General features: G+C 49.9%; 1 protein-coding gene across 3 annotated transcripts in view; it reads right to left on the bottom strand.

Moving 5' to 3' along the window:
- Positions 1-1,820: 1,820 nt before the first annotated feature.
- GNB1L (G protein subunit beta 1 like) overlaps positions 1,821-23,955 on the bottom strand; it is a 159,125-nt gene continuing 136,990 nt past the window's right edge. For all 3 annotated transcript variants that reach the window (XM_043975344.1, XM_043975342.1, XM_043975345.1), the window contains exons 7-8: positions 15,644-15,859; positions 1,821-3,099 (exon numbers count right to left, since the gene is read on the bottom strand). In XM_043975344.1, the coding sequence (XP_043831279.1) occupies positions 2,833-3,099; positions 15,644-15,859 (483 nt within the window). In that variant the 3' untranslated portion in view covers positions 1,821-2,832. The remainder of the gene's footprint in view (positions 3,100-15,643; positions 15,860-23,955) is intronic.

The following is a 23,955-nucleotide window of genomic DNA, read 5'->3' as shown; positions in this document are numbered from 1 at the left end:
TCTGGTATCCTTCCTGGAATCTGATAAGATGTCAGCCTTTAAAAGCCTTGCTAAATGAGTATCAATGGAAACTCTTTATCTGTGGGGAGGCCCCACATTCATAGGTGGCCAATCTTCTAGAGAGATGCCTTTGAGACTGACACCCACATCGGGAGTTACTCAAAGCTCTGCCAGCTCCCAGGGCATTTAGGGGCTGGCACTTTCCTGAGATGGTCTGCTCTGGGCTAGGAGAGGGCATCAAAGCAGAGAGTGCTTTGGAGGAGGTGCCTTAAAGCACACAAGGAAATGAGAGCTGTTCAAGGAAGCCGGGCTTCAGGTTGTATTCATGGCACAAAGAAAGCCACACAAAGTACGAGAGCATGGCATTGTCTGTCCATCAGATTTATGGACAGAGGAAGAATGTAGGCCCAAAGGAGATGTAGAGAATCACAAAATGTAAAATAGATCATTTTAATTCTACAAAATTAAAAAGCTTTTGCACAAAGGAAAGCAGAACAATGGGCATTTTGGCAACAAGTATCTCCGAGAAAGGCCTCATTTCTCAAATATCCAGAGATCTGAGTCAAATTTACAAAAATACAAGTCATTCCCCAAATGATAAATGGCCAAAGGATATGAACAGGCAGCTTTCAGACAAGGAAATCAAAGCTAGCTATAGTCTTATGAAAAAATGCTCTAAATCACTATTGATCAGGGAAATACAAATTAAAACAACTCTGAGGTATCACCTCACACCTATCAGAGTGGCAAACAGAACAAAAAAAGGAAAATACTGGATGTTGGAGGGGATGTGTGAAAACAATCCATTGTTGGTAGAGTTGTGAACTGATCCAACCATTCTGGAACAATCTGGAATTATGCCCAAAGGACTATAGAACTGTGTGTACCCTTTGATCCAGAAATACCACTGCTAGCTTTATAGCCCAAAGAAATCCCCAAGAAGAAAAACAGACCTATTTGTACAAAAACATTTCTAGCTGCTCTTTTTGTGGTGGCTAAGAATTGGAAATCAAAGGAATGCCCATCCATTGGGGAATGGCTAAACAAACTGTGGTATATGATGGTGATGGAATATTGTTGTGTTCTAAGAAATGACAAGCAGGATGACTTCAGAAAGGCCTGGAAAGACTTGTATGAACTGATGTATAGTGAAGAGAGCAGAATCAAGAGAACATTGTGCACAGGGGCAGCAATATTGTCTGATGAAGAATGATGAATGACTATTCTCAACAATTCAATGATCTAAGACAATCCCAAAGGACCATCGATGAAACATATTCTCCACCTCCAAAGAAAGAACTGATATTGATGGAACATAGACTGAAGCAGGCTATTTGTCACTTTTCTATCATTTTTTTTCTTTTATTCAAGTTTTCTTGTACAAGATGACTAATATGGTCATGTTTTACATAATTGCACACGTATAATGCATATCTGATTGTTTACCACCTCAGGGAGGGGGGAGGGGAAAGAGGGATAGAATTTGGAACTCAAAACTAAACAAAAATGTTTATTATTTTAAAAAAGATAAAAAGAAAAACAAAAGCTTAAAGAAAAAAAAAGCCTTATGTCATGGAGACATCTGATCTTGGATTCCCCCATGGGAGCACAGTTACCCTCCTTAGAGAGACAGTGATGAGGCTATCCTGGGCCATGAGTGTTCCCCCATCCATCCCAGCCCTTTTTTTTCACTTAACAAAAATTTATCAGGGGCAGCTAGGTGGCGCAGTGGATAAAGCACTGGCCCTGGATTCAAGAGGATCTGAGTTCAAATCTGACCTCAGACACTTGACACTTACTACCTGTGTGACCCTGGGCAAGTCACTTAACCCCCACAGCCCTGCAAAGAAAAAAAAAATTATCTCCTCTCCCTCCCACCTCCCTTGCCCCAGTAGGAAAAAAACAAAACAACGAAATCCTCAGTCAAGCAAAACAAATTCCTGCACTGGGTGTGTACGAAACCTACCGATCCATGGGCTCTGTCTGGAGGTGGGTGGCACCCTGCAGAGTCCCCAGGCCTTACCATCCTGCTGTTCTCCTGGTTCTGCTTCCTTGCCTCTGCATCAGTTCGTACAAGTCTTCCCAGGTTTCTCTGGGACCAACCCCTTCGTTTTATAACACAACAGTTCCATCACATTCCCATGTCACAATTTGTTCAGCCACGCACCTGAGTTTCCAGTTCTTTGCTGCCAGAAAAAGAGCTGCTACAGACATCTTTGTCCATCTGTACCCCTTTCTGATCCTTTGGAGGACAGGCCTAGGAGCGGTTGTCACTCGGTCAAAGGGATCCGTACCTTGGTAACTCTCTGGACATAGTTCCCAATGGCTTTCCAGAATGGGAGGACCATTCACAGCCCCCACAAAGGCGCTTCCCCACTGCCCCAGCAGCATTTATTATTTCCCCCCTTTGTCACCTTTGTCAGTCTGACGGCTGTGAAATGGAACCTCACGATTGCTTAAGTTTGCAGTTCTTCATTAGTAACGTGGACCATTTCTTTCACATGGCTATTGATGGTGTAGATTCTTGGGAAACTGCCCGTTCATATCCTCTGACCACCTATCTATTAGGGAATGACTCTTATTCTTAGAAACTTCAATCCATTTCTTATGTATCTTGGACATGAGACCCAGTTGGAAAGAGAGCTTTCTCCACCAGGCTGAGTGTCTTGTGGGACCTCACCTGGACCTCAAATATCTTATACAAAGAAAAGATAAGTGTGTCCAGGCTGAGTTCATACAAACCACTGCCAAGCCAAGTCCAGCCCCTGTTCATCACCACCCCTGGGGGCCCTTGTTGAGAGAGACAGAGGAAGGGCCCACCAGGGCCTCCTCTCAGGTCTGGTTGTACACTGCCCAAACGCTGATGCGCTGGTCCTTGGAGCCACCGGCCAGCAGCTGCTCGCTCGGCTGCCCAGGATCAGAGAAGGCCACACAGTGGACAGCTGCGCTATGGTAGTCCAGCACTGCCAGGGGCTTCAGCTGCTTCCAGCCAAAGAGCCTAATGCGATGATCCCAGCCCGCTGTCGCCAGGATCTTCCCATCTGGCCGGATGGCAACGTCCGCAATGCCGGGATTGGTGAGCTCCTGAGTTCTGCAAACCTACAGAAGGAATGCAGAGAGGGAAGAATGCATTGTGAGTTGCTTAAAATAGTCTTGCAAGTAAGAAAAACCCACTGAGCCGGTGAGCCACTCCCCAGAGTGCGCAGGAAGAGGGGAGATGAGGAGGAAGAAGAGGAAGACAGGATGCGGGAGGAGAGTCAGATTCTGCAGTGTGACCTTTTGTCTCCCTCCTAGACTTCACCTGGCTCCTAGACCTTACCCTGGAGCTTACTGTACTAGGTCCTATCCATGCCTTGGTGTGACATCCCTAGGATACATGCCCTTTTTGTTTCTGTTAGCATCAGCACCTCCCTCATAGAAGCCTCCATTAACAGTCACTGGGACCGTTCCAAAAGTCTCCCAACAAGTCCTCCCACCTCTGTCTACTCTTCCTCTCCAGCCCCACCTTCACATGTTGTTAGAACAATATTTTTTACGCACAGCTTTTTTTTTTTTTAATTCTTTTTAAAGAGGAAGCTAGGTGGCCCAGGGGATAGAGTGCTGGGCTTAGAGTCAAGAGGATCTGAGTTCAAATCTGGACTCAGACACTTCATACCTGTGTGACCCTGAGCAAGTCACTTAACCTCTGTTTGCCTTAATCCACTGGAGAAGGAAATAGTAAAGCACTCTTTGCCAAGAAAGCCCCGTGGAGAGTATTGAGATGCTGTGATCCATGGAGTCATGAAGAGTTGGACACAACTGAACAACCACAAACTATTCTTTTCACTCATTTTATTAAGTGCTTACTGTATGCCAGGAATTGTGCAAGATAAATGGGAATAATTAACAGAGGGAGGGCACTAGAATAAGAGGGGCTGAGAAAGATTTCCTGCAGATGGTGGGATTGTAGTTGGGACCTGAAGGAAGCCGGGAGATGGAGCTGAGGGAGAAGAGGATCCTGGCACAGGAGACGGCCAGAGCTGAGGCCTAGAGGGGCCTGGGCATAGGACAAATGGAGGTCTGACCCTCTGCGGCCAGACACCACCCTGTCTCTCCAGCCCTATCTCCCATCACTGCCCTCTGGCTCAGGCTCGGCCCAGAATGGCCTCCTGCCCTCTCCAAACTCTGAAGGTCAGCTCAGGCACCATCTTTTCCAGGACACTTTTCTGACTCTCCTGCCTGAGGCCCAGAGGAGGGGAAGCCTGTGATGTGGCCACCGACCCTGGGAGCTCACAGAAGAGCCTTCCTGAGGGTTAGAGTGCTCTCTGCCGAATGTCCGGAGGCCCTCGGAGGGGCCTTCCAAGTCTCACATTCTGCGATGCCGTGAGCACGTGTTTGAGTCCCACAGGTGAGCTGATTTTTATAAAAACACATCACTTCCCTAGGACATGTCTTAAGAGGGGAATGAGGAGCAAACTGCTGGGATCAGAGTGGATGCTCATCGACTGGGTGATGGCTGAACCAACAGAGCTGGAGGGTCCTCAGAGGCCATCTACTCCCACGCCTTCATCTTACTTTTTGGGGGGAGCAGGGCAATGAGGGTTAAATGACTTGCCCAGGGTCACACAGCTAGTCAGTGTCAAGAGTCTGAGTCCGTGTCAAGACTCAGGTCCTCCTGAATCCAGGGCGAGTGCTTTATCTACTGCGCCATCTAGCTGCCCTGCCTTCATCTGACTTGCTCGAGGTCAGAGATGAGACTGGAACATAGGTCCTAGGACTGGCTCTTGAGTCTTTGGTCAACATTCTTTCCAACAAAATATTATTTTGCCTTGCTTAAATCTAATTCATGCTCAAGTCAAGGTATCACCTGCATGATGTCATTAGTCTTCTTTTAGAATAAAGGATGAACAGCAGCAGCAAGAACAACAACTCTGTCTTAAGAAATGATGAAAAAGTCGGAAGAATACAGAGAAATAGGGGGAGGCGTATAAACTAATGCAAAGTAGAGTGAGCAGAAGCAAGAAGCTATCGTATATGATGACAAAAATATGACTGGAAATAATAAAAAACAAAACAAAACTGAATGTTGTGTAATTATGGGATTATCGTCATGATGATTAAGCTTGTACCCAAAGGAGGATAAAGATAATGTACCTCTCTTCCTTCTTTGCAGAAGTGGGGGTCTACAGGTGTGGAATATTGCAAATACTGTCAAATCGGGTTAGTTTTACTGAACTGCTTATTTTTCCTTTCTTTTAAATTCTTTGTTACAATGGGATGACTGTGATGAGGGAAGTATATGGAAATGAAGGTGATTTAAAAACAAATCAATCAATTAAGCACAGAACAGGTAAGTAAAAAAGGGGGCAACTGAATAGGTCACATGTACACGATACCCATAAAACAGAGGGGCTTATCAAGTTTTCAAAGACCAGAAACAAAGCAGGGTTTGACATTTATCTCCTCCAATTCCACACTTGATGAAGAGTTGAAAAGAGGGGCCTGAAAAAAGGCCTCCTCCAATCCCAGCTACTCACTGCTACCACGCCCAGAAAGATGCCATTTGAAGGGGGTCCTGAGGGTGGGGGCTGGCCATGGGCACCTACCTCTCGGGGTTGTTGTGAGGACCAAATGGGGTACTTGTAGAGGGCTTAGCACAGGGCCTGGCGCACAGAAGGCGCTACAAAAATGCTTGTTTGCCCCATTCCCCCAAGTTCTAATGGGACCAACACTTTTGACGCAGTCCCATTATCATAGCCTGTTATGATTAGGCAAGGCTTAACCCAACCCGCCCGGTCTGCCCAGCAGGAGCAGCGAGGCCTTCCTGCCTGAGGTGGAGGCCGTGAAGGAGGGACTGGCTGAGCTAATCCCAGCTTTGTCACTGACAAGTCTGGCATTAAGTGTCTCCACTCAGTTTCTTAATCTGCAAAAATGGGGCTAACAATGCCCACCTACTTCACAGGGATCTTAGGCGAATTAACAAATTAACACCTGAAAAGTGCTGTGGAAACATGGAGCCCTGGATGGAGAGGGAGGCCAAGATGAAGGCCCCGTGTTATTCACAAAGTGCTGGTGCTCACAGCAGCTCAGGGCTCCCCAGACTGGGAAGGGGTTGGATGAAACACTCAGTTTACGTTCACAAAAATGCACAACACGACACGACAACATTCTCAGTGTCTCTGGGCTGAGTCACAGAAGAAGCTGGGGCTGCTCGGGGCTCTGCTCAGTGCTCCCAGCTGCTGTGGCTGTCTCTACTGAAAGAGCCCGGGGGAGGGGCATCTTGTCACTGTTGTCTCAACAAGGCCTTTACCACATGCCCAGTAATGGGGGCGCTGAGTGAAGAGTCTTGTGCGCTCAGTCTTGCCCTCTAAGAGTCACCAAGGAGATGGGACGACGGGGTCTCCAGACTGACTGGAAGACTCAAAAAGCGTCTGTCCTGAGTGTATTCAGCATCGTGCTCCCTCCTCTGGGGGGATTCTTAGCCCTCCATGCCTTGGTTGACCTTCTAGTGATGAGCCTTGCCTTCCTTATTCGGTCCCTCAGACTACAAGCCCTCAACAGACCCCTTATAACGAGACCCCATCTCTTCCCAAAGTCTCCATTACTGTCAGGGAGAACCACCATCCTCCCAGTCACCTGTGCTCCCAGCCTAGGGCCAGGCAATAAGCACTGACTGTGGGCCAGTCCCTGGGGATATAGAGAAAGGCAAAGATTAAACAGCTCCCACCCTCAGCCGCAGTCTCTGCTCTCAAGGACTAGGCATCCTAACAGACAAGATGATGTGTAAAAGCCTACCTGCCTACAAGATAGACACAGGGCAGACAGATACAAAAAGGGGAGGCGTGAGGCATCCACCCGTGGGCAGTCAGTGGCCAAATCTTGGCATTGTCCCTTCCCAGCATCTCTATCCCTTTCCCTCCCTGGCATCATCCCATGGGAAGACCTTCCTCATCTCTCGCCACACTGCTGCAGTCGCTTTCTTGAACAATTCCACTGTGCTTTCAATTCCAAACCCTTTCCCTCTTATCTCCCCTTCCCTCACCCACTGAGAAAGAAGCATGAAATCTGTTATAAATAGGCAGTCATGTAAAACAAGTGACATCCCTAACCTTCTGCATCCTAAGGCCCCTCCCACGAAGACATCCTCTGTCCTCAAGTTCTTTCTCAGTCTTGATATTTGGTTCTAAGGGCCCTCCCACCTCTCAATCAACAATCGATCCAATGAGCACCTGCTAGATCCTGATTGGACATGCTCCATCCTGCTGTGTGGGATGACAAATCACTCTCGTCTCACCGCTCTTCCCAACAGGGTTCCTCTGTGAGAGGGCACGGAGAGGGAGCTGACTTGCCCGAGGTCGATGACCAGTTAGGGCCAGAGACGGGCAGATGACCCAGGCCTCTGCCTAGTCCCCCTGGACTCCGCCATCCTAGGGATGAATGAGCCACAGTATCCACAGTGTAAAGAAGTGCTCGCTGATTAGGTAAGTCCTTGGAAATGGTGCCTAGAGCTTTCTCCTTCTGTTTCTGAGGGGAGCTGGGAGAGGAGGGACTGGGAGGAATTGGAGAAGGGGGGCCCTCTTTATTAAAGATGCAAAGACCTCGACTGGAGCAGTCTGGGAATCCACCCTGGGCCTAGACAGCCAGACGTCTTTCTCTGTAGATTGGATGGCACGCTCGTCCCATGTGCAGACAATACCACACTGGGAGGGAGCTAATACAGCCATGCCAGGACCCAAAGAACCTGACGAGGCGGGAGCCTGGTTCACATCGATCGAGCTGGCACTTGGTGGGGATAAACAGAAATCTTATACTTGGGCTAAAAAAAGGCCAGTCCTAAGTCAAGAGAGGGGAAGCACACCCGGGCAGCCAGTGACCAGGAGAACGGGCCTGGGTTCTGGTGCCTGCCAAGTCCAGAGTCGACATGCTGTTTGCTGCCCAGAGGGCTCCTGGGCCTCAGCATGTACCATGGGGGCCCAACATCCAGGCCAAGGACAGACCACATGGGGCGCTGTCTTTAGCTCTGGGCACTGAGGAGTTAGAGGGCCTCTGGGGAGTCGGGAGCAGGGCGTGCCATGGGAGGATGGGGGACAAGAACAGGGAAGTTTATTTACCCTGGAGAAGAGGCCTAGGCAGGCAGAGATGGGCCACATCACAGAGGGCCTGCTCCAGGCCCCCAGGTCGACTGGGATGTGGGAGGAGGAGGGGGATTCCTTCCCAGGACTGACTGGGACGCAAAGATCCCTTTAAATTCTGTGATTCTATGAAAGCAAATTCTTACTTAATTTGTGTTTCCAAGGTCTCCGGTCCCATGTAAAATGGAGGCTGAGAGTTTCTGGCTTCCCAGTGTGCTGGGCCCCTCTGGGCTGCAAGTCTACCTTTGGGCTAGGAGTCTTCTTTCTACCTCTGTGAAGCTTGGGTTCCTTATTTATGTATTTATTTTTAAACCAGCCGGCTTGGCAGCCACTAAAAGTAAGGAAGGTGCAACATGTCATTCCTGGTTTGCAGCGAGAGGCGCTCAAGTCCACAGAGGTCAGACGGGCTCTGCCTCTGGTCACCCAGGGCCAGGAGCAGGAGCAGGGTTTGGACGGGAGCCCCCGACTGAGGCTGACAGGGAGCGGGGGAGGGAGAAAGGCCTCACGATCACTGGAGGACTAAGAATCCAGCTAATATAAGTCTGAACATTATTTAAGGCTCGTGAGCATTGCCACAAGTGCGGAAGGGGAAGGAATGGGGTCTGGTCGCCACCTGGACTTGACTGTAAACTTCCCCCATCTCGGCTTTCTTTTCCTTCGAAAGCAAAGTGCTGCTGAAAAGCAGCTGATGAGGGGTCCACCGTCCGACTGGGGCAGCAGCTTGAGATGTGTTGATGCCTCGGTTTGCCCACATCCGAATGAAGAGGTGGCGGCTTTCAGCATGACGGCGTCTACACGTGGGAGCCTGAGGAGGGCTTGGAGGTGAAAGCTGAGGGGCCTATGATCACTTCCGAAGCCCTGTCCGGGGAGGCTAACCTAGAACGGAGGGGAAGGGGTCGCCGAGTGGCTTCCCACCCCAAGCATTACCTCAGGGGGTCGGAATGTACAGTAACGAGAAGGGCCCATCTGGTTCGGATTTACAAGCGCACTCGCAGAACGAGAAAAAAATCATCTGTGCCTTTGTTAGTCCTCCTCCTCACAGGGTTTGAGACACGTCTCTTCTTGGGCCATCTTACAAAGACCTTCAGGGATGAGCGGTCACCGTGAGAAGTTCCATAAGGCGAGTCAAAGCTGCTGCCCAAAGAGCCCCCTGGTTCTGGGCCGTGAGCAAGCTGCTCCTCTGAGAGATCACGGCTCCTCACACCTCCCCACTCTGTGGTTCCAATGTCCAAATCCCTTTTCCAGCAGAGCCATGAAACACACTAGATGCCTTCCTTTGCTTCTTCTGACCTTTCAGGGACACTGATGCCACAGTCAACCTGAGCATGTGTCATCAAAAAATAGCTTCCGATTCCTTTTGTTTTTGTACCCTAATATTGATAGAAATAATCTCCTTTCCCCGCAAAATGGTCACTCCCTTACAATAAGAGTTAAATGGGCAGCTAGGTGGTGCAGTGAATAGAACAGCGGCCCTGGAGTCAGGAGGTCCTAAGTTCAAATCTGGCCTCAGACACTAAACACTAGCTGTGTGACCCTGGGCAAGTCACTTAACCCCAATTGCCTCACCAAACCCCCGCCCCCCAAAACCCAATAAGAGTTAAGTAAAAAACAGGCTACAAGTGACCATCAGCATTCTGTAGAGGAGAGAGAAGGGGGTACCTTAGGGTCATCAGTGATTTTTCAGTTTTCTCTGAGCAATCTTTTCATTCACACTGTTGTGATCCCCATGTATACTGTCCTTAGAGTTTTGCTCACTGGACTGTATCAGTTCATAGGGATTTTCTGATGTTTATCTGGGATTCCTCACCCCTTGGCCACATTAAAGCTGCTTTACCTTGTTTTCTGGTTGTGTGCGTCCTTGATGAAGTCTAGTTTACAGAAATCTATTTTCTCTCTCCCTTACCCCATTGGGGAAAAAAGAAAAGCAAATATCTTGTAATAAATATGCAGCGAAACAAACTCCCTCACTGGCCATGTTAAAAAAAAAATGCATGTCTCCTTTTGGAGGCAGAATCCTTTACCTCTGTGTGGAGATGTGGGTAGCAAGGTTCACAGTCTGTCCTCTGGAACTGTGGATGGCCACTGCTGACTGTGGCTCCTGTGGCTTTTAAAGGTGTTAAGTGTTGCTGTTACCATATGACTGATTTTTCATCTGTTCATAAATATCTTCAGAATTGTTCATTTTTATCATGTTGATGCTATGGGGTCTCCTTCAATAATATATATTTTTCACGTCTCCCTAAAATAACTTATTTCCTAATTTCTTACAGCACAATAGTGTGCCATTATATTCATATGCCCCAATTTGTTCAGCCATTCCTCAACTGATGGGCATCCCCTTAGTTCCCATTTTTTTTTTTTTGCCACCACATAAAGTTACTATTTTTTTGCTCTTTCTTATAAACTGGAATCAGTGCCTTATACATCTTGGAAATGAGACTTTTATTAGAGAAACTTATATCAAAGATTTCCAGTTAATTGCTTCTCTTTTAATGTGAATTTTATTGAGTATGTTTGTACAGAACTCTGAATTTTTATTATTCCTAATAATTATTTTATTAGTAAAATGATCCAGTTTTTCTTTTGTGACCCTCCCTTTTTTCCTATTGTAGGTAATCCCTCCCCCATCTTTCTCTAATATGTTTTGATGTGACCTTTTATATCTAGTTCATGCATCCATTTGGACTGATTTTGGTATAAGGTATGAAGCTGTCGGTCTAAGTCTAACTACTTCCACATTGCTATACCATTTTTGAAAGCCAAGAGCTAGCATTATATATAACAGCAATAAACTAGAATCCTTTCCAGGTCAGCTAGGTGGCACAGAAGAGTGCTGGGGCTGGAGTCAGGAAGACTCCTCTTTCCAAGCCTTAGATACTTCCTGGCTGTGTGACCCTGGGCAAGTCACTTCACCCCGTCTGCCTCAATTTCCTCATCTGTACAATGAGCTGGAGAAGGAGACGGCCAACCCCTCCGGAATCACCCGAACAACAGAATCCTGTCTACTAAGAGCAGAGGTGAAACAAAGGTGTCCATTGTCACCACTTCTCCTTGGCACAGACCTAGAAATGCCTGCTATAGCAGTAAGACAGGACAAAGGAGCTGAGGGGCAGCCCCAGCAAACAGGGAAGAAGTCTTCTTTTTGCTGATGACGAGGCAATGTACTTACAGAGCCTTGGGGAGCTGACTAAAATGTTATCACAATGAGCATCTTCAGCCAACCTGCAGGCAGTAAAAGAAATCTGCACAAATCATCAGCATTTCCATGTAATATCAATAAAACCCAGCAGGAAGAGAAAGAAGAAGAACCAAGATTTAAAATAACTACAGAATAAATAAATCCTTGAACAAAAGAATTGACTCCTTGGGAATCTAGCTAGCAAGATGCACACAGTAGTTATAAAATATAGATCTCAATAACTGGGAAAATAGGAATTACTCCTGGGTAGGATAAGTCAATATAAGAATGAAAATACGACCTAAATTCATTGGTGTGTTCTGCGCCATGCCAATCAAGCTACCAGAAGGTTACTTTGTAGATTTGTTGGCTTTCGGGGGTGTGTGTGGGGGGTGGCAGGTTACCCATTTTTCAGCCACAGCACATCATCTGAAGAAAAATGGCATTTAAAAAGATGGGTGCTAACAGCAGCAGACGTTTCGGTGTCCCTAAACTGTGTGGTTTCTCTTGGGGGATCTGGCCGGTTCTAGTCTCCTCATAAGTTCACGGTCCATCTGCTCTGCTTGCCCAAGATAACACCGCTAGAGAGACTGGCTCGGTGGGCTGCCCCGTTCCAGAAACAGCACCAAGGCAAAGTCAGTCACCAGATGCGTCTCCCCCAATGGGCTGGAGGTTGCTCAAACCTGCAAACATTGAGTGGCTCGCTCGGAGGTGGGCTTTCACCCCGACGTTGGGTTAACATGCACGGGATCAGCTTTCCTCTTTTCTCTTGTTCAGGCCCCTCCTGGCAAAGCCTGTGCAGCGCCTGCTGATGGGGGGCCTGGAAAGCTGCCTTCCCCCTTTCATGTTCCCCGATGATGGGAGAGGCCCCTTGCAAGGCCCGTCCACACGCATCTCTCTGACAAGCTCCCTTCTGTTTTAACTTTTAAATTCATTAATATATTCAGACTTTAGCTCTGCACTAGAAGGCGCGCTATAAATTTAAGGTTTAAGTTCGAGCAGCTGTTGGTCCCCACTTCAAGCTGCCGTAAGAGAGAGAAGCAGAGCTGGCCTAAATGAGTGGGGCAGTGGCAGCGGTGGGCAGCAGTTCTTTCCTGCTGCTGCTGCTGCCAGAGGATGCTGAAGACCCATGGGGAGAAGGGGGCCTGGGCTGGGACAGGGGCGACGTTCTCTCTTAAGAAAGCAGCCTTATTGGCCATCACAGGGCTTCGACCCAGAAGGATCTGAGACATCGTGGAGTCCAGACCCTTCCTCTGAGACGAGAAGGCCAAGGGTGAGAAAGGGGCAGGCGTTGAGTCACCAGCACCCAAGCAGGAGAGAGTCAGGCTGAGATTCAAGGTCAGCCCCTTGGACCCCAAATCAAGAGCTCTTTCCATTATACCATACTAGTAATAATGATAGCCACATGCCCGCAGCACTGTCTCTGTGCCACGCATGGTGCCAAACACCTGAATGACAATAATATTGATAACAGCTAACATTTCTGTGCCAGGCACTTCACAAATATTAGCTCATTTGATCCAATTATTATGCCATTCGACAAAGGAGGAAGCTGAGGAAGACAGTGGTCAAGGGACTCTCCCAGGACCAATCCACTGGGCGTGTCTGAGGTGGTGACAGCCAGCATCATCCCTCTGCTTCAACCCCTGCATGATTATGCTGTTGGAATCCCCATTCAGGTCAATTCCATTTAGCAAACATTTACTGAGCTCCTTCTATATGCAAGGCACCAAGAGCTCGGGTCTGAGTCACCACTGAGAGAGAGAAGATCAGGGGAGGCTTCGCGGAGGAGGCAACCCCTTGAGCCGTTGGGCCTCTAGCACCACGTTGCCCCAGCTGTGGTGTTAGCCAAGCCTTTGTAATATGGCCCCAGGCCGGGCAGTGAAGCCTTGGGGCTGCATGGGGGCGCTGTGACCAGGTGGAGCCTGGGTAGCACTCCCAGGTGAGGGCACTCCCTCCACCCATTCCACTAGATTCCCCCAATGCCACTTCTAGAACCCCAAGAGGTGAGGTGACTTGCCCAGGGCCACCCAGACAGAATGAGTCAGAGGCAGGGCTAGAACCCAGAGCTTCCTGGTTTCAGCGCCAGCTCCTGGCCAGCCCTGCTCCTCGACTATGAGTCTTAACTGTGGTCACAGACGTGAGAGTCCTTCTCAATCAGCCAAAGTATTTATCAACCACATACAAAATAAAATGAAAAATAAATTATTTATCGAGACTTTTCACAGAGAGAGGCCTTGCCCGGGGTGGGCGGGGCTGGGACAGGGCTGCTAAGACCTCAGGAGGTCCTGGGCCCAACTGAATGATCAGTGGTAGCCATTCTTTATCGTGAGAAAGTGGCATTTAACATGGGGTGTTCCTGCAGAACTACCCTCTTGGGCTGGCACAAGCAGCCTCCCCTGGGAGAAGGCTGCAGGTCCATTTTAACCGCTCCCTGCCCTCTGCCCAGGCTCATCCTGCTCGTCTGCCTCTGGAGCCCTGTCCAGAAGAGGCAGGCGTCCTCCCTCCCGGTCAGAGCACCCCAGCGGGCAGCACTGTGGGCAGTCCCGTGAGTATTCCAGAAGATGGGCATCCTCCAGGGAAGGCTTGGGAGAAGCATGCACAAGAGGGATCAGGCTGGTCCCGACTGGCCCCAGAGGGCCAGCAGGCGGAAAGCTGTCCTGAGAACGAGAGGCGTCCCAGAGTGGCACTGGCTGCCTCCAGCTCCCCTCCCCAAGGCCTGCAGGCTGGCCCCGTGTGGTTCTCAAGGCTGGTGACTGTGTGGGTAGCAAGCATTCATGATGTGCCGGACATCGAGTTAGGCACCTGGGTGAGAAAGACCGAACGAGGAGAAGTGGCTGCCCGCACACAGATGAGAATTTCTTTCTTTCTTTTTTTTTTTTTGTGAGGCAATTGGGGTTAAGTGACTTGCCCAGGGTCACACAGCTAGTAAGTGTTAAGTGTCTGAGGCCGGATTTGAACTCAGGTACTCCTGACTCCAGGGCCGGTGCTCTATCCGCTGTGCCACCTAGCTGCCCCCAGATGAGAATTTCAAAACAACGACTGCCCCACCGGCTTTCCATCTAGCGAGCTCCTCAGGGGATCCCTGAGTTCTCTCGGGAACCAGCAGCCTGCCTCTCACCGGGGGCCTACAAGCAAAGATCCGCCCTCCAGGCAGGCTGGGAAGAGGGTTCTTTTCTGGCTGTGAGACAGCCTCTGGCTTCCATTCTGGCGTCTCTGATTTGGGTCGGGCCTGAAGGAGCTGCTGGACCCACTTCCCTAAGGCAGGATGGGAAGACCTTTAAAGCATCCACAGGCCTCAAGAGCTGGGAGGGGACTTGGAGGAATGCACCTCCTTCTCTTTAAAGAGGAGGGGTCTGGCTCTGAGAGAGATGGGGGGACTTGCCTGAGGTCAAGGCCAGGAGCCAGAACTCCAGCCTGCGGCCCTGAGGCGACCTCTGCTTACTACTCTCCTAATGCCCCCCAACATAGGCCTCTCCTGGTGGGGGAATGGAAGCAGCAAGCTGGAAAAAGGCGTCCTCATCCCTGTGGGAAAGCCTCCATTGGCCAGCTGGAGCCCCAGGTCTCTCTCCAGCCTTTCGTTTTCAGAGGACGGAGGCACAGTGGAAGGAGGCTTCTCGGGCCCCGGAATGAGCCCAAGAAGACTTGCTGGGGCCTGCACACATTCAGCTTATCCTCCTGCAGCTCGGTCTCCAGGCCTCGACAGTGGCCACTGGATGGACCCTCAGAATACCCACTGAGGGCCCTGGAAAATCCTCACGGACAGATTCTGGTCCCTTCCCTGGGAAGGCCTATTCACGCTGTTATTTTGGAAAGACTTTCCACAACAGAGACAGAAACTCTGAAGGTTCTTTCCAGCACCCCGTGACCCAAGTATTTCCATCAGGCAACTGTTTCCCGTGTGGCCACTGACCACCCCTTCCCACTCAATCGGCCACAAACTAAATATTCCTGCAGGACTTATTCCAGATGACTTAGGCCCATGCTTGGTGCCTGTGAACTTATCTTATTCTTGTTTTCCTATACCAACAAGCCAGTTTGTGATTCCTCAAACAACCAGTGGCTCTCGAGTGTTTTAAAAAGCACCGGGCGGTTGCTCATTTTCGCGCCTTAGACAGATGGGATGTGGCCTGAGAAAAAATCCCAGTCATGTGAATGGTTTGGGGAGAAGAAATCCCAGCCCTCCCTCCCTCCTGCGCCAGACGCTGCAGACAAGTCCTTTTGTATCACAAGCACCCTGTGATTAATTAGCCAGAGGTCTGCAACAACTCCTCTCCACGGCTAAATATTTTTTCAGCCTATCAGACTGTTAGTGCAAAGCGGGATAAATGACACGGGGCCCCGGGCTCCTGACCTTCAGGTTCTGTTGCTCCTCCAGACTCCAGACACAGAGCACCTTCTCCGAGGAGCCCGACACCCCCTTGGCCTTTCTTGCGTCAAAGTCAAGGCTCATGACTGGCTCCTTGTGGCAGGAAAGCCGACTCAGCATTCTCCTCTCAGAGACGTTCCACAGGATGACCGAGCCGTCCTCGTACCCGGCTAGCAGGAGTGGACAGGAGCTGGAGGCAGGCTGTGGAGAAACGTGAGAGTCAGCTGCTTCTCCTCCCGCCCCCCCCCCCGAGAACCACACCACAAAATGCTGCTGCCATGCGACCCTCCGGGCCAGGTGGGCTGCTCTCCATCGGGGCTCAGAGACAGCATGCCTGCCCAAGGGGAGAGTCCACCTGACCCAGAGCCGGGAGGCTGGAACCCAGGTCCCCAGCCACACCACTTCTCTGTCTTTGACCCTCTGTTTCCTTCAGAGTCCTGGGATTCGGATCCTGGGATGCTCCCTGTGTGCTTACTGCTCTGTTCAGTCTTGGATCTGCCCAATAGGCAGGATGTTGGTAAACACGCCTCACCCTTCTGGGTCACTCGGATACTCCACAGGCGGCTCCTGTGAGACAACACCCAGTCTAGCGTGGCCTTCTCCACACACAAGCCTAGGAGGTCCAGTTGCATAAGGAGGATCTCCTTTTACAGATAAGGAAACTGAGGATCGATCAACAAGCACTTAGGATCTAGCACTTACTATGTGCCAGGCTCAGCACACACAAATACAAAGATCAAACAATCCTTCCCTCGAGCGTCCCAGGGTGAATGCGTGGCTAGTAATGATGCAAGCTGGAGCCCGGACACAGAGAGAGCGAGCTTCTGACGTGGGTCCTTGGCATGGTCTACTTTCCAAGCTATTGCTCCGCTCCTCAGCCCCCATATTAAGCACCCTCACATCTGTCCAGCACTTTGGCATTCCTGAGAGTCACTGTCAACTTGGACTTTCTCGCTGACAGGGAACCCCATAACCTGTAGCCTCCACATCTGGCGGAGGGCTCCGTGCCTCCTCGCCTCCTCTTGGGTATTTTTCTGCCCTCAATCCCCCCGTCTTTAGAATCTCATTTATCTCGCTGCTTCGCTTGCCTACCTGTTTAATCTCGCCGGCTGAGAAAAGTCACCAGTCTTACCCTGGTGAAAAATGAAATTTCTGTGCTTTGTCAACCTCCCTGCTGAAATCCCCTTCCCCCTCCCAAAGAAACGGCTGAGTTCCCCAAGAGTTAACTGGTTTGGAATCTCGCTGCAGCCAATCCAGAGCAATTTTGATTAATGAGGTCATGGGTCAGAGGGCTCGGCACCCTGGGCAGACACCTAATTTATTTAAGCCTCTGAAATAACTCCGCAAGAAGAACGTTACTGGATTACATGTCACACAGAGGAAAATATTCATCATTCCTCTGGCAAAAAGAGTGATGAGCCTGCCCTTGGTCACGGGAGGGGGCTATAGCCAGGGAGAGTCGGGTCTGGGCAGGCGCTCGCCTGTGGTTGTGGGCATGAGGAAAGCCCAGGGCTAGCGTGTCTGGGCTGTGCAGCCCTCAAGCCAGCAGATGGACCTCTCTTTTCCTGGTATGGGGCTGCCCATACTGGGCTCGATTTAAGCAAAATCTGGCCAGGGTGTTACAGGAGGAGTGATTTCCCATCACCCACAGCTTCTTCCAAATGCCCAATGTCCATGGAACGGCTCTGGACACTTTCTAGTAGGGCTGGATGCTTGGGCACAGCAAAGAGGGGAAGGGAATGATCAGAAGAAAGTCGAAACCTGTCCCCACCCCCAGACCCTGCCCCATTTCAATAGGCATACTGAATCCGCAGTGCCTCCCTAGCAGGGGCTGATTCTTGTCATCTGTAACATACTGGAGTCCCCTCCTCTCCCCTTGCTGAGCTTGCTCCTCGCCAGCCAAGTGGGTGAATTATATGGGCACTCATTACCTGGCTGGGCTGGTGGGAGGAGGGCACTCTGGAAAACAGAAGGTCCCTGAGAAAGAGTGGAAGTACCCTGACAGCATGGCAGAGGCTGTGATGGTGCCACACACCTGCCCCAGCAGGGCTGGGTGCCTTAATCCAATGCTCACAGGATGCTATTAGGCTGGGGGGCCGGGAAGACATGTGCCCAGGGGCCTTTACAGTCTCCACAAACATAGCTCACAGCTTAGTGGCCACTTCTCTGGCCAGGAGCCACAACCTGCCACCAGGCCCACCCTGGAAGCCTTTCCTGGGGGCTGGGCCCAGGCTGTGCTAGCCTGGGGTCAGCGCCAGACCCCAGCAAGGCAAGCCTTACTGCATTTACCCAGGCTGAGGGTGGGCACAGCAGCCAACCAGGCCCTTGCTAGGACCTGCCACAACCCGGGAGGAGCCAGGCGCTCCTTCATCCTTAGGTCGTCACTGGAGGAACTGTGTCAGAAGCGCTCCCATGCTTGCTGCTGAGCACGGTCTGTGTTGGCAGGCTTGGACTGTAAGGATCCTGAGGGCAGGGAACCATCTGCGCTGTGAGTAACGAAAGGAAGAATAACAGCTGAGCTCTACAGCTCTATCGCTGGCTCACCTGGATCTCACAGCACCGTGAGGTGGGGAGCCCAAGTCTGCTCACCGCCATTTTGTGCTCAGAGAGACTGGGTGATGGGCTTAAGTCCAGAAGGGTTAAATGGCTGAGCCAAGATGGCAACCAGAGCACTGAAGCTGGAGCATTATGGTCCACAAAGGGGGTGGGGGTGCTGTGGCTCCATTAGTGAGCCTGGCACAGTGCTGGGCACTTCGATAAGGGAGGTCATCCAATCTGCTTGTGGCAAAAATTATTTGGGGTAAGGATTAATATTCCCATTTTTAGCTAACTCATTTGGGAGGGGCCACACCTGGCCCACCCCAGATTACGAAGGCAGTTTTTTGAAGGACCTCTCCTTTTGGGGGAGGGGACATTGAACGCTCCTGGAAGGGAGACGGGCTACTTCCGGTGCACAAGCTCGCTCTCCTTTTCTGCTTGGGCCCTTGAGGTGGGGTGTGCTGGTTCTCGGTCTGGCGGGCTGTTCAGGCTTGGGAGAGTTAATGACGGAAACCCCTAAATTCCTTTGAACTAACTTAATTGGAAATCAGTCTGGGGTTGCATAGGTTAAGTTTAGAGTTAAGAATATTTATCTGTTATTTCCATTTTCCTATTTCCTTATCTTTGGTTTTTATGAGTTTCACCTTTGTTGTTTAATTAATTCCCAAGTAATAAAATCTGATCCTTTTGTGAACTAAAGCTTAGACACTCCTTTCTTATTGGCCTGGGAGAAATATCTAAAAAAGGGCTGTTCAGAGGCGAGGGTTAAACCTTAAAGGTCCCTTATATTTCTGGGACCCCAATATTAAGGCGAGTCACCCAAATAACGCTCGGAATATGAAATTTTGACCCTCACATGCTCCTTGGGGAAGACAGAGCCCCCATAGGAAACCACCTGGCAACAAGGACAAAGCAAGGTGCGGCACACAGTAGGTGCTTTTTAAAAGGACACTTTATGGGGAAGCTAGGTGGCGCAGTGGACAGAGCACCTGCCCTGGATTCAGGAGGACCTGAGTTCAAATCCGGCCTTAGACACTTGACACTTAGTGTGACTCTGGGCAAATCACAACCCTCACTGCCCTGCAAAACAAAACAACAAAAAACAAAACAAAAAATAATAAAAGGACACTTCACTTTTCTATGTAGTCTGAGCAAATATCATAGCAACTAAGTGTCTCTTGAGGAACAGCATTTGTTGCCAACAGCTGAAGGTGTTAGAGTGTCTTCCCCCTTGATTCTATGATCTAGCCACGCTGGGTTCCTCTGTTACACGCATGTGCGCACACACACATACACACACACTCTCTCACACACAAACATGCACACATTTTCACACACTCACACACTTGTTCACACACCCATACTCACACACAAACATGCACATACACACATACTCACACACTTGCTCATGAATACTCACACACATAAATGTACACACTCACATACACACCCACTCACTCACACATGTAATCACAAACACACATACACACAAGCATGCACACACTTACACACTCACACTTACTCGTGAACACACTCAAATGCTTGCTCACATACATACATTCATTCTCACATTCACACACATACACACATACTAACACATACAAACATGCACATTCTCACACACATTCATACACTTGCTCACATACATGCATGCACTTATTCTCACATTCACACATGTACACACTCACACTCGCTTACACACATATACAAACACACACAAACATGCACACACACACTTGCTCATGAACATACTTATACACTTGCTCACATACATGCACACACTCATTCTCACATTAACACAATACACACTCACACAATACACATAAACACAAACATGCACACATTTTCACATACACTCATACACTTGCTCACAGACCCACACCCACTTACACACACTGGCTCATGAACACACTTATACACTCACATACATGCACACTCATTCACACACATACACATTTTCACTCATACACCCACACCCAAACATGCACACATACTCACTCACACTCATACACTTGCTCAGACACACACTCATTCTCACATTCACACATGTACACACACTCATACTTGCTCACACACATACAGATACAAACACACTCACAAACATGTACACATTCTGACACTCACGCACACTCATACACTTGCTCACATACCCACAAACAAGCACACTCACTCACTCTCACATGAACACACTCATACACTTGCTCACACATACAAATGCACACTCATCCTCACACTTACACACATACACATCTTTGTCTCCCAAGCCTGCCCTCTTCAAGTGTCCTTCCCAGCGTCTCTTTCCTCCTTTCAGATGCAGCAGAGGCGTTATCCTCAGGTGGCCTTTCCTGACCCGTACAATTCCCAAACACGGAGATCAGCCACGCTGTTTGTACTAATTGGATTTGTTCTCTTTGTGTGCATGTGATGTATATTTATACTCGGGCTTGATATCTTGCTTAGAATATGAACTCCTTGCAAGTAGAGAGTTTTACTGGACTTGGCTCCTCAGTACCTAGGACGGGGCAGACAAAGAACAGACACTTGATTAAGTGCCTGTTGACTGATGGAAGTCTGATCAAATAAAAAAGTCAGCCAGTGCCTGCCCTCAAGGAGCTCCCAGTCTAGTGGGGGAGGCTCTGGCTGCAGGTCAGAGGGAAAGATCCCATGGTTCTTAGGGAGTGGTCATAAAGCAGCCACTGGGCCTCTTCCTGACTGTCGTTTCCACTGATAACATCACAGCAGTTTCTGACACTGAGCTGCTGGACGGGGTCAAGCTCTTGGGTGACAAGAACTCTCTCTTCTGGGTCTTCAGGAGATGTGGCGCCTGCAGGGACAGGTTCAGGTGGCATCTCTACTGGGATTGTGGGATTCAGGGTCTTTGGCTGTCTCTATCGGGCTGAGGGAAGATGGTGGGGAAGGCTGTGTCCGGCTCGTGTTTAGTGGGTTTCCACAGGTCCATGAGCGATGTTTGTAGAAGGCGTCCCTAGCCAAGTCAAAGATATGTTAGAAGACCAGGAGGCCCACAGTGATGGAGAGGACAGAGGTGGACACCCTGCAGATCAGTGGGGACAATATCACGGCAGCACCCCATGTACCATCTTCCTCCTCAAAGGAATGTTGGTTGTCTTTTCCTTCATGGAACTAAGACGGGACTTCAACGTGGTGGCATTTCCTCCGGCTGTCAGACAAAAGGGAGGGTTCCAGACTTATTGTGAATTCACGGATGGGCATCATCAATGACCCGTACAGCTCTCTAGCATTTATGCAACAAAGATTCCCAAACGCTTCCTTTGGAAACCCGGACACCGGGGACCTTTATATGAATGTGTAAAAACTAGATGGGTTCCAGCCAGCTTCTCTGAAGGGAGACTTTGCCCATACAGGCCTTGGACAGCATAACTCCATTCTCTGCCGGCCTACCCAAGTCAGCATCCATGCCAAGTTACATCTGTCTCAGCACCTTGGAGGTCTCAGCCCCACAGGGTCCTTGCATCTATCTAGTTGACCAGCTTCTCGAAGGAGAAACTCTTTCAGCGGGGAAAACTGCTCACTCCATGAAGCAGTTGTGCTTTCTGAAACCAGGAGGGTGACAGGCCGGCCCCAAAGCCCCGAATGCCTCCACGAGAACAGGAAACAGGGCGATGCCTCCAACTCACTTCTTTGGTGGTTGCCTCTGTCTCCTCTACTCCATCCACAGTAACGTGACCACAACAACCTGGACTTCAGTCCTTTCTTTACCAAGTCCCTCTTGCCAAAAGAACAGTGTTCCCCATGACATTCTTTCAATCACAAGCTAGGCCCCAGTTTTCTATACAACCTGCCTACCTTCCTCTCCTGGCTGGTTCCTCAAGGCCTTCTCTTACGTTAACCAAACAATCGGCTGTTTCTGAGGCACCTGTTGTGTCTCTTGTATTAGCCTCTGTGTGATTCCCACCAGCCTTTGTGAAAGTGAGCCTCGTATTGGTCATTTGGTCAGTTGAGCTAGTTACCCAACTGGTGATGAGTAACATGATTGGCCTCTTGATTCGGTTTCCCCTGCCTTTTACCCTATCGAGGTTCATTCAATACCCCGATGATTTAAGGAGCTAAGTGCTGGGGGAAGGAGAGATAACATCTTTAATTGGGAAAAAGAGACTCACCTACAGGGAGCTCTGGAGCTGGGGGAGCTGCATGCTTTGGGCTTTCTATCCATCACTGGCTCTGCTGCCACCAGCATCTCCTTGTGAATGCCTTTCTCCATGTTCCACACTGAGCGTTCTCTGGGCAGAAGGTCCCACCCCTCCCCTGGGCCTTTTTTGGACTCAGAAAGTCTCATGACCAACACCTCAGCCTGAGACCCAACGGTGCCTCCTCAGGACCCCATCTTGGTGGTCACTGAAGGCTTTTTGGCAGAAGCTGATGCTTTCCTAGGGCTCACTGGGCCATGGTCTCACGAGTCATCTTCAAAGGCGAAGAACAGGTGACACCACCATGTAAAGAGCACTGACTCTGGGGCCATATGTGCCACTCATTGCTTGTGTGACCCTGGACAGGTCACTACACTTTTCTGGGCACCAGATTCCTCCTCTATGAGATGGGGAGATGGACATTTGGCCCTGGAGGTCCTTCCAGCTCTGGGATCCTGTGTGTGTGTGTGTGTGTGTGTGAGAGAGAGAGAGAGAGAGAGAGAGAGAGGAGAGAGATTGAAAAGTCTCTTCCTGTCCCTGGGCCTCAGTTTCCTCCTCTGTAAGACTGGGGGGTGGGGTGGACTAGACGGCCCTGGAGGTCCTCCCACCCCTGGCTCTCAGATCCTGTGATTTTATGAACTGCTGCTTATTTCCCTTAAGAGTGAATTCTACACCAGCCTGAAGCCCGCTCAGTCTCCCCTTGGTCTTGAACTTTTGTAACCTGTCTTTGTAGATCCTACTCTCTGTTCTCCACCTTCCTTTTTGGGAATTTATTGTGATTTGGGGACCCTGCCTTTGGGCTGAGATGAAAAAGCCTTAGGCCCTCAGGGGTTTTTTCTGTGTAAGAGGGGCTGGTGCCCCTCTCCCTCCACTTCAGCTGAGCTGAAAAGCCCTGTGGGCCTTAAATGCCTCCGGTCTGGGAGTGCAGCAGGGGGCACAGGCTCCTTGAGCCCTGGGTGTGGTGCAGCACGGCAGACTCAAGTCCCCCCGGCCACAGCCCTAGCGTGGCCGGTGGATTAGCTTGGCATGTGCGGGGGTGCAGGGAACCCGAGGTTTGAGGGGAGAGAAGGTTAATAAATAGAGACGCTGGGTGGTCACTGAGGGGAAGAGATGCTAGAGACGCCAGGAGGACGCTGGAGGACTAAGGGAATGCAAGGAGGTCGGTGGGAGGCTAGAGACGCCGAGAGGTCAGTGAGAAAGGGATACTAGAGATGCTGAGGGGGGCGGACTGACGGAGCAGACAGTAAGGGAGGACTGACAGAAAGAGGACATCGGAGGACTGGGAGGATGCAACGAGGTCGGTGAGAGAAGAAGCGCTTGGAGGTTCATCATAACAGTACAGAAAGGGGGTTTGCTAAGGAGACTACGGTAGTGAGAGAGAAGTTAAGGGGCAGCTAGGTGGTGTAGTGGATAAAGCACCGGCCCTGGATTCAGGAGGACCTGAGTTCAAATCCAGCCTCAGACACTTGACACTTACTAGCTGTGTGACTCTGGACAAGTCATTTAACCCCCATTGCCTCTCAAAAAAAAAAAAAAGAAAAAGAAAAGAAAAGAGAGAGAAGTTAAAGAGTGAAGCAAGGGGCTTAGAGTTAG

This window comes from Dromiciops gliroides, chromosome 1, assembly GCF_019393635.1.
Source record: "Dromiciops gliroides isolate mDroGli1 chromosome 1, mDroGli1.pri, whole genome shotgun sequence".
In the NCBI taxonomy this organism is placed as follows: domain Eukaryota; kingdom Metazoa; phylum Chordata; class Mammalia; order Microbiotheria; family Microbiotheriidae; genus Dromiciops; species Dromiciops gliroides.
This window is presented reverse-complemented; position numbering and strand designations above follow the sequence as displayed.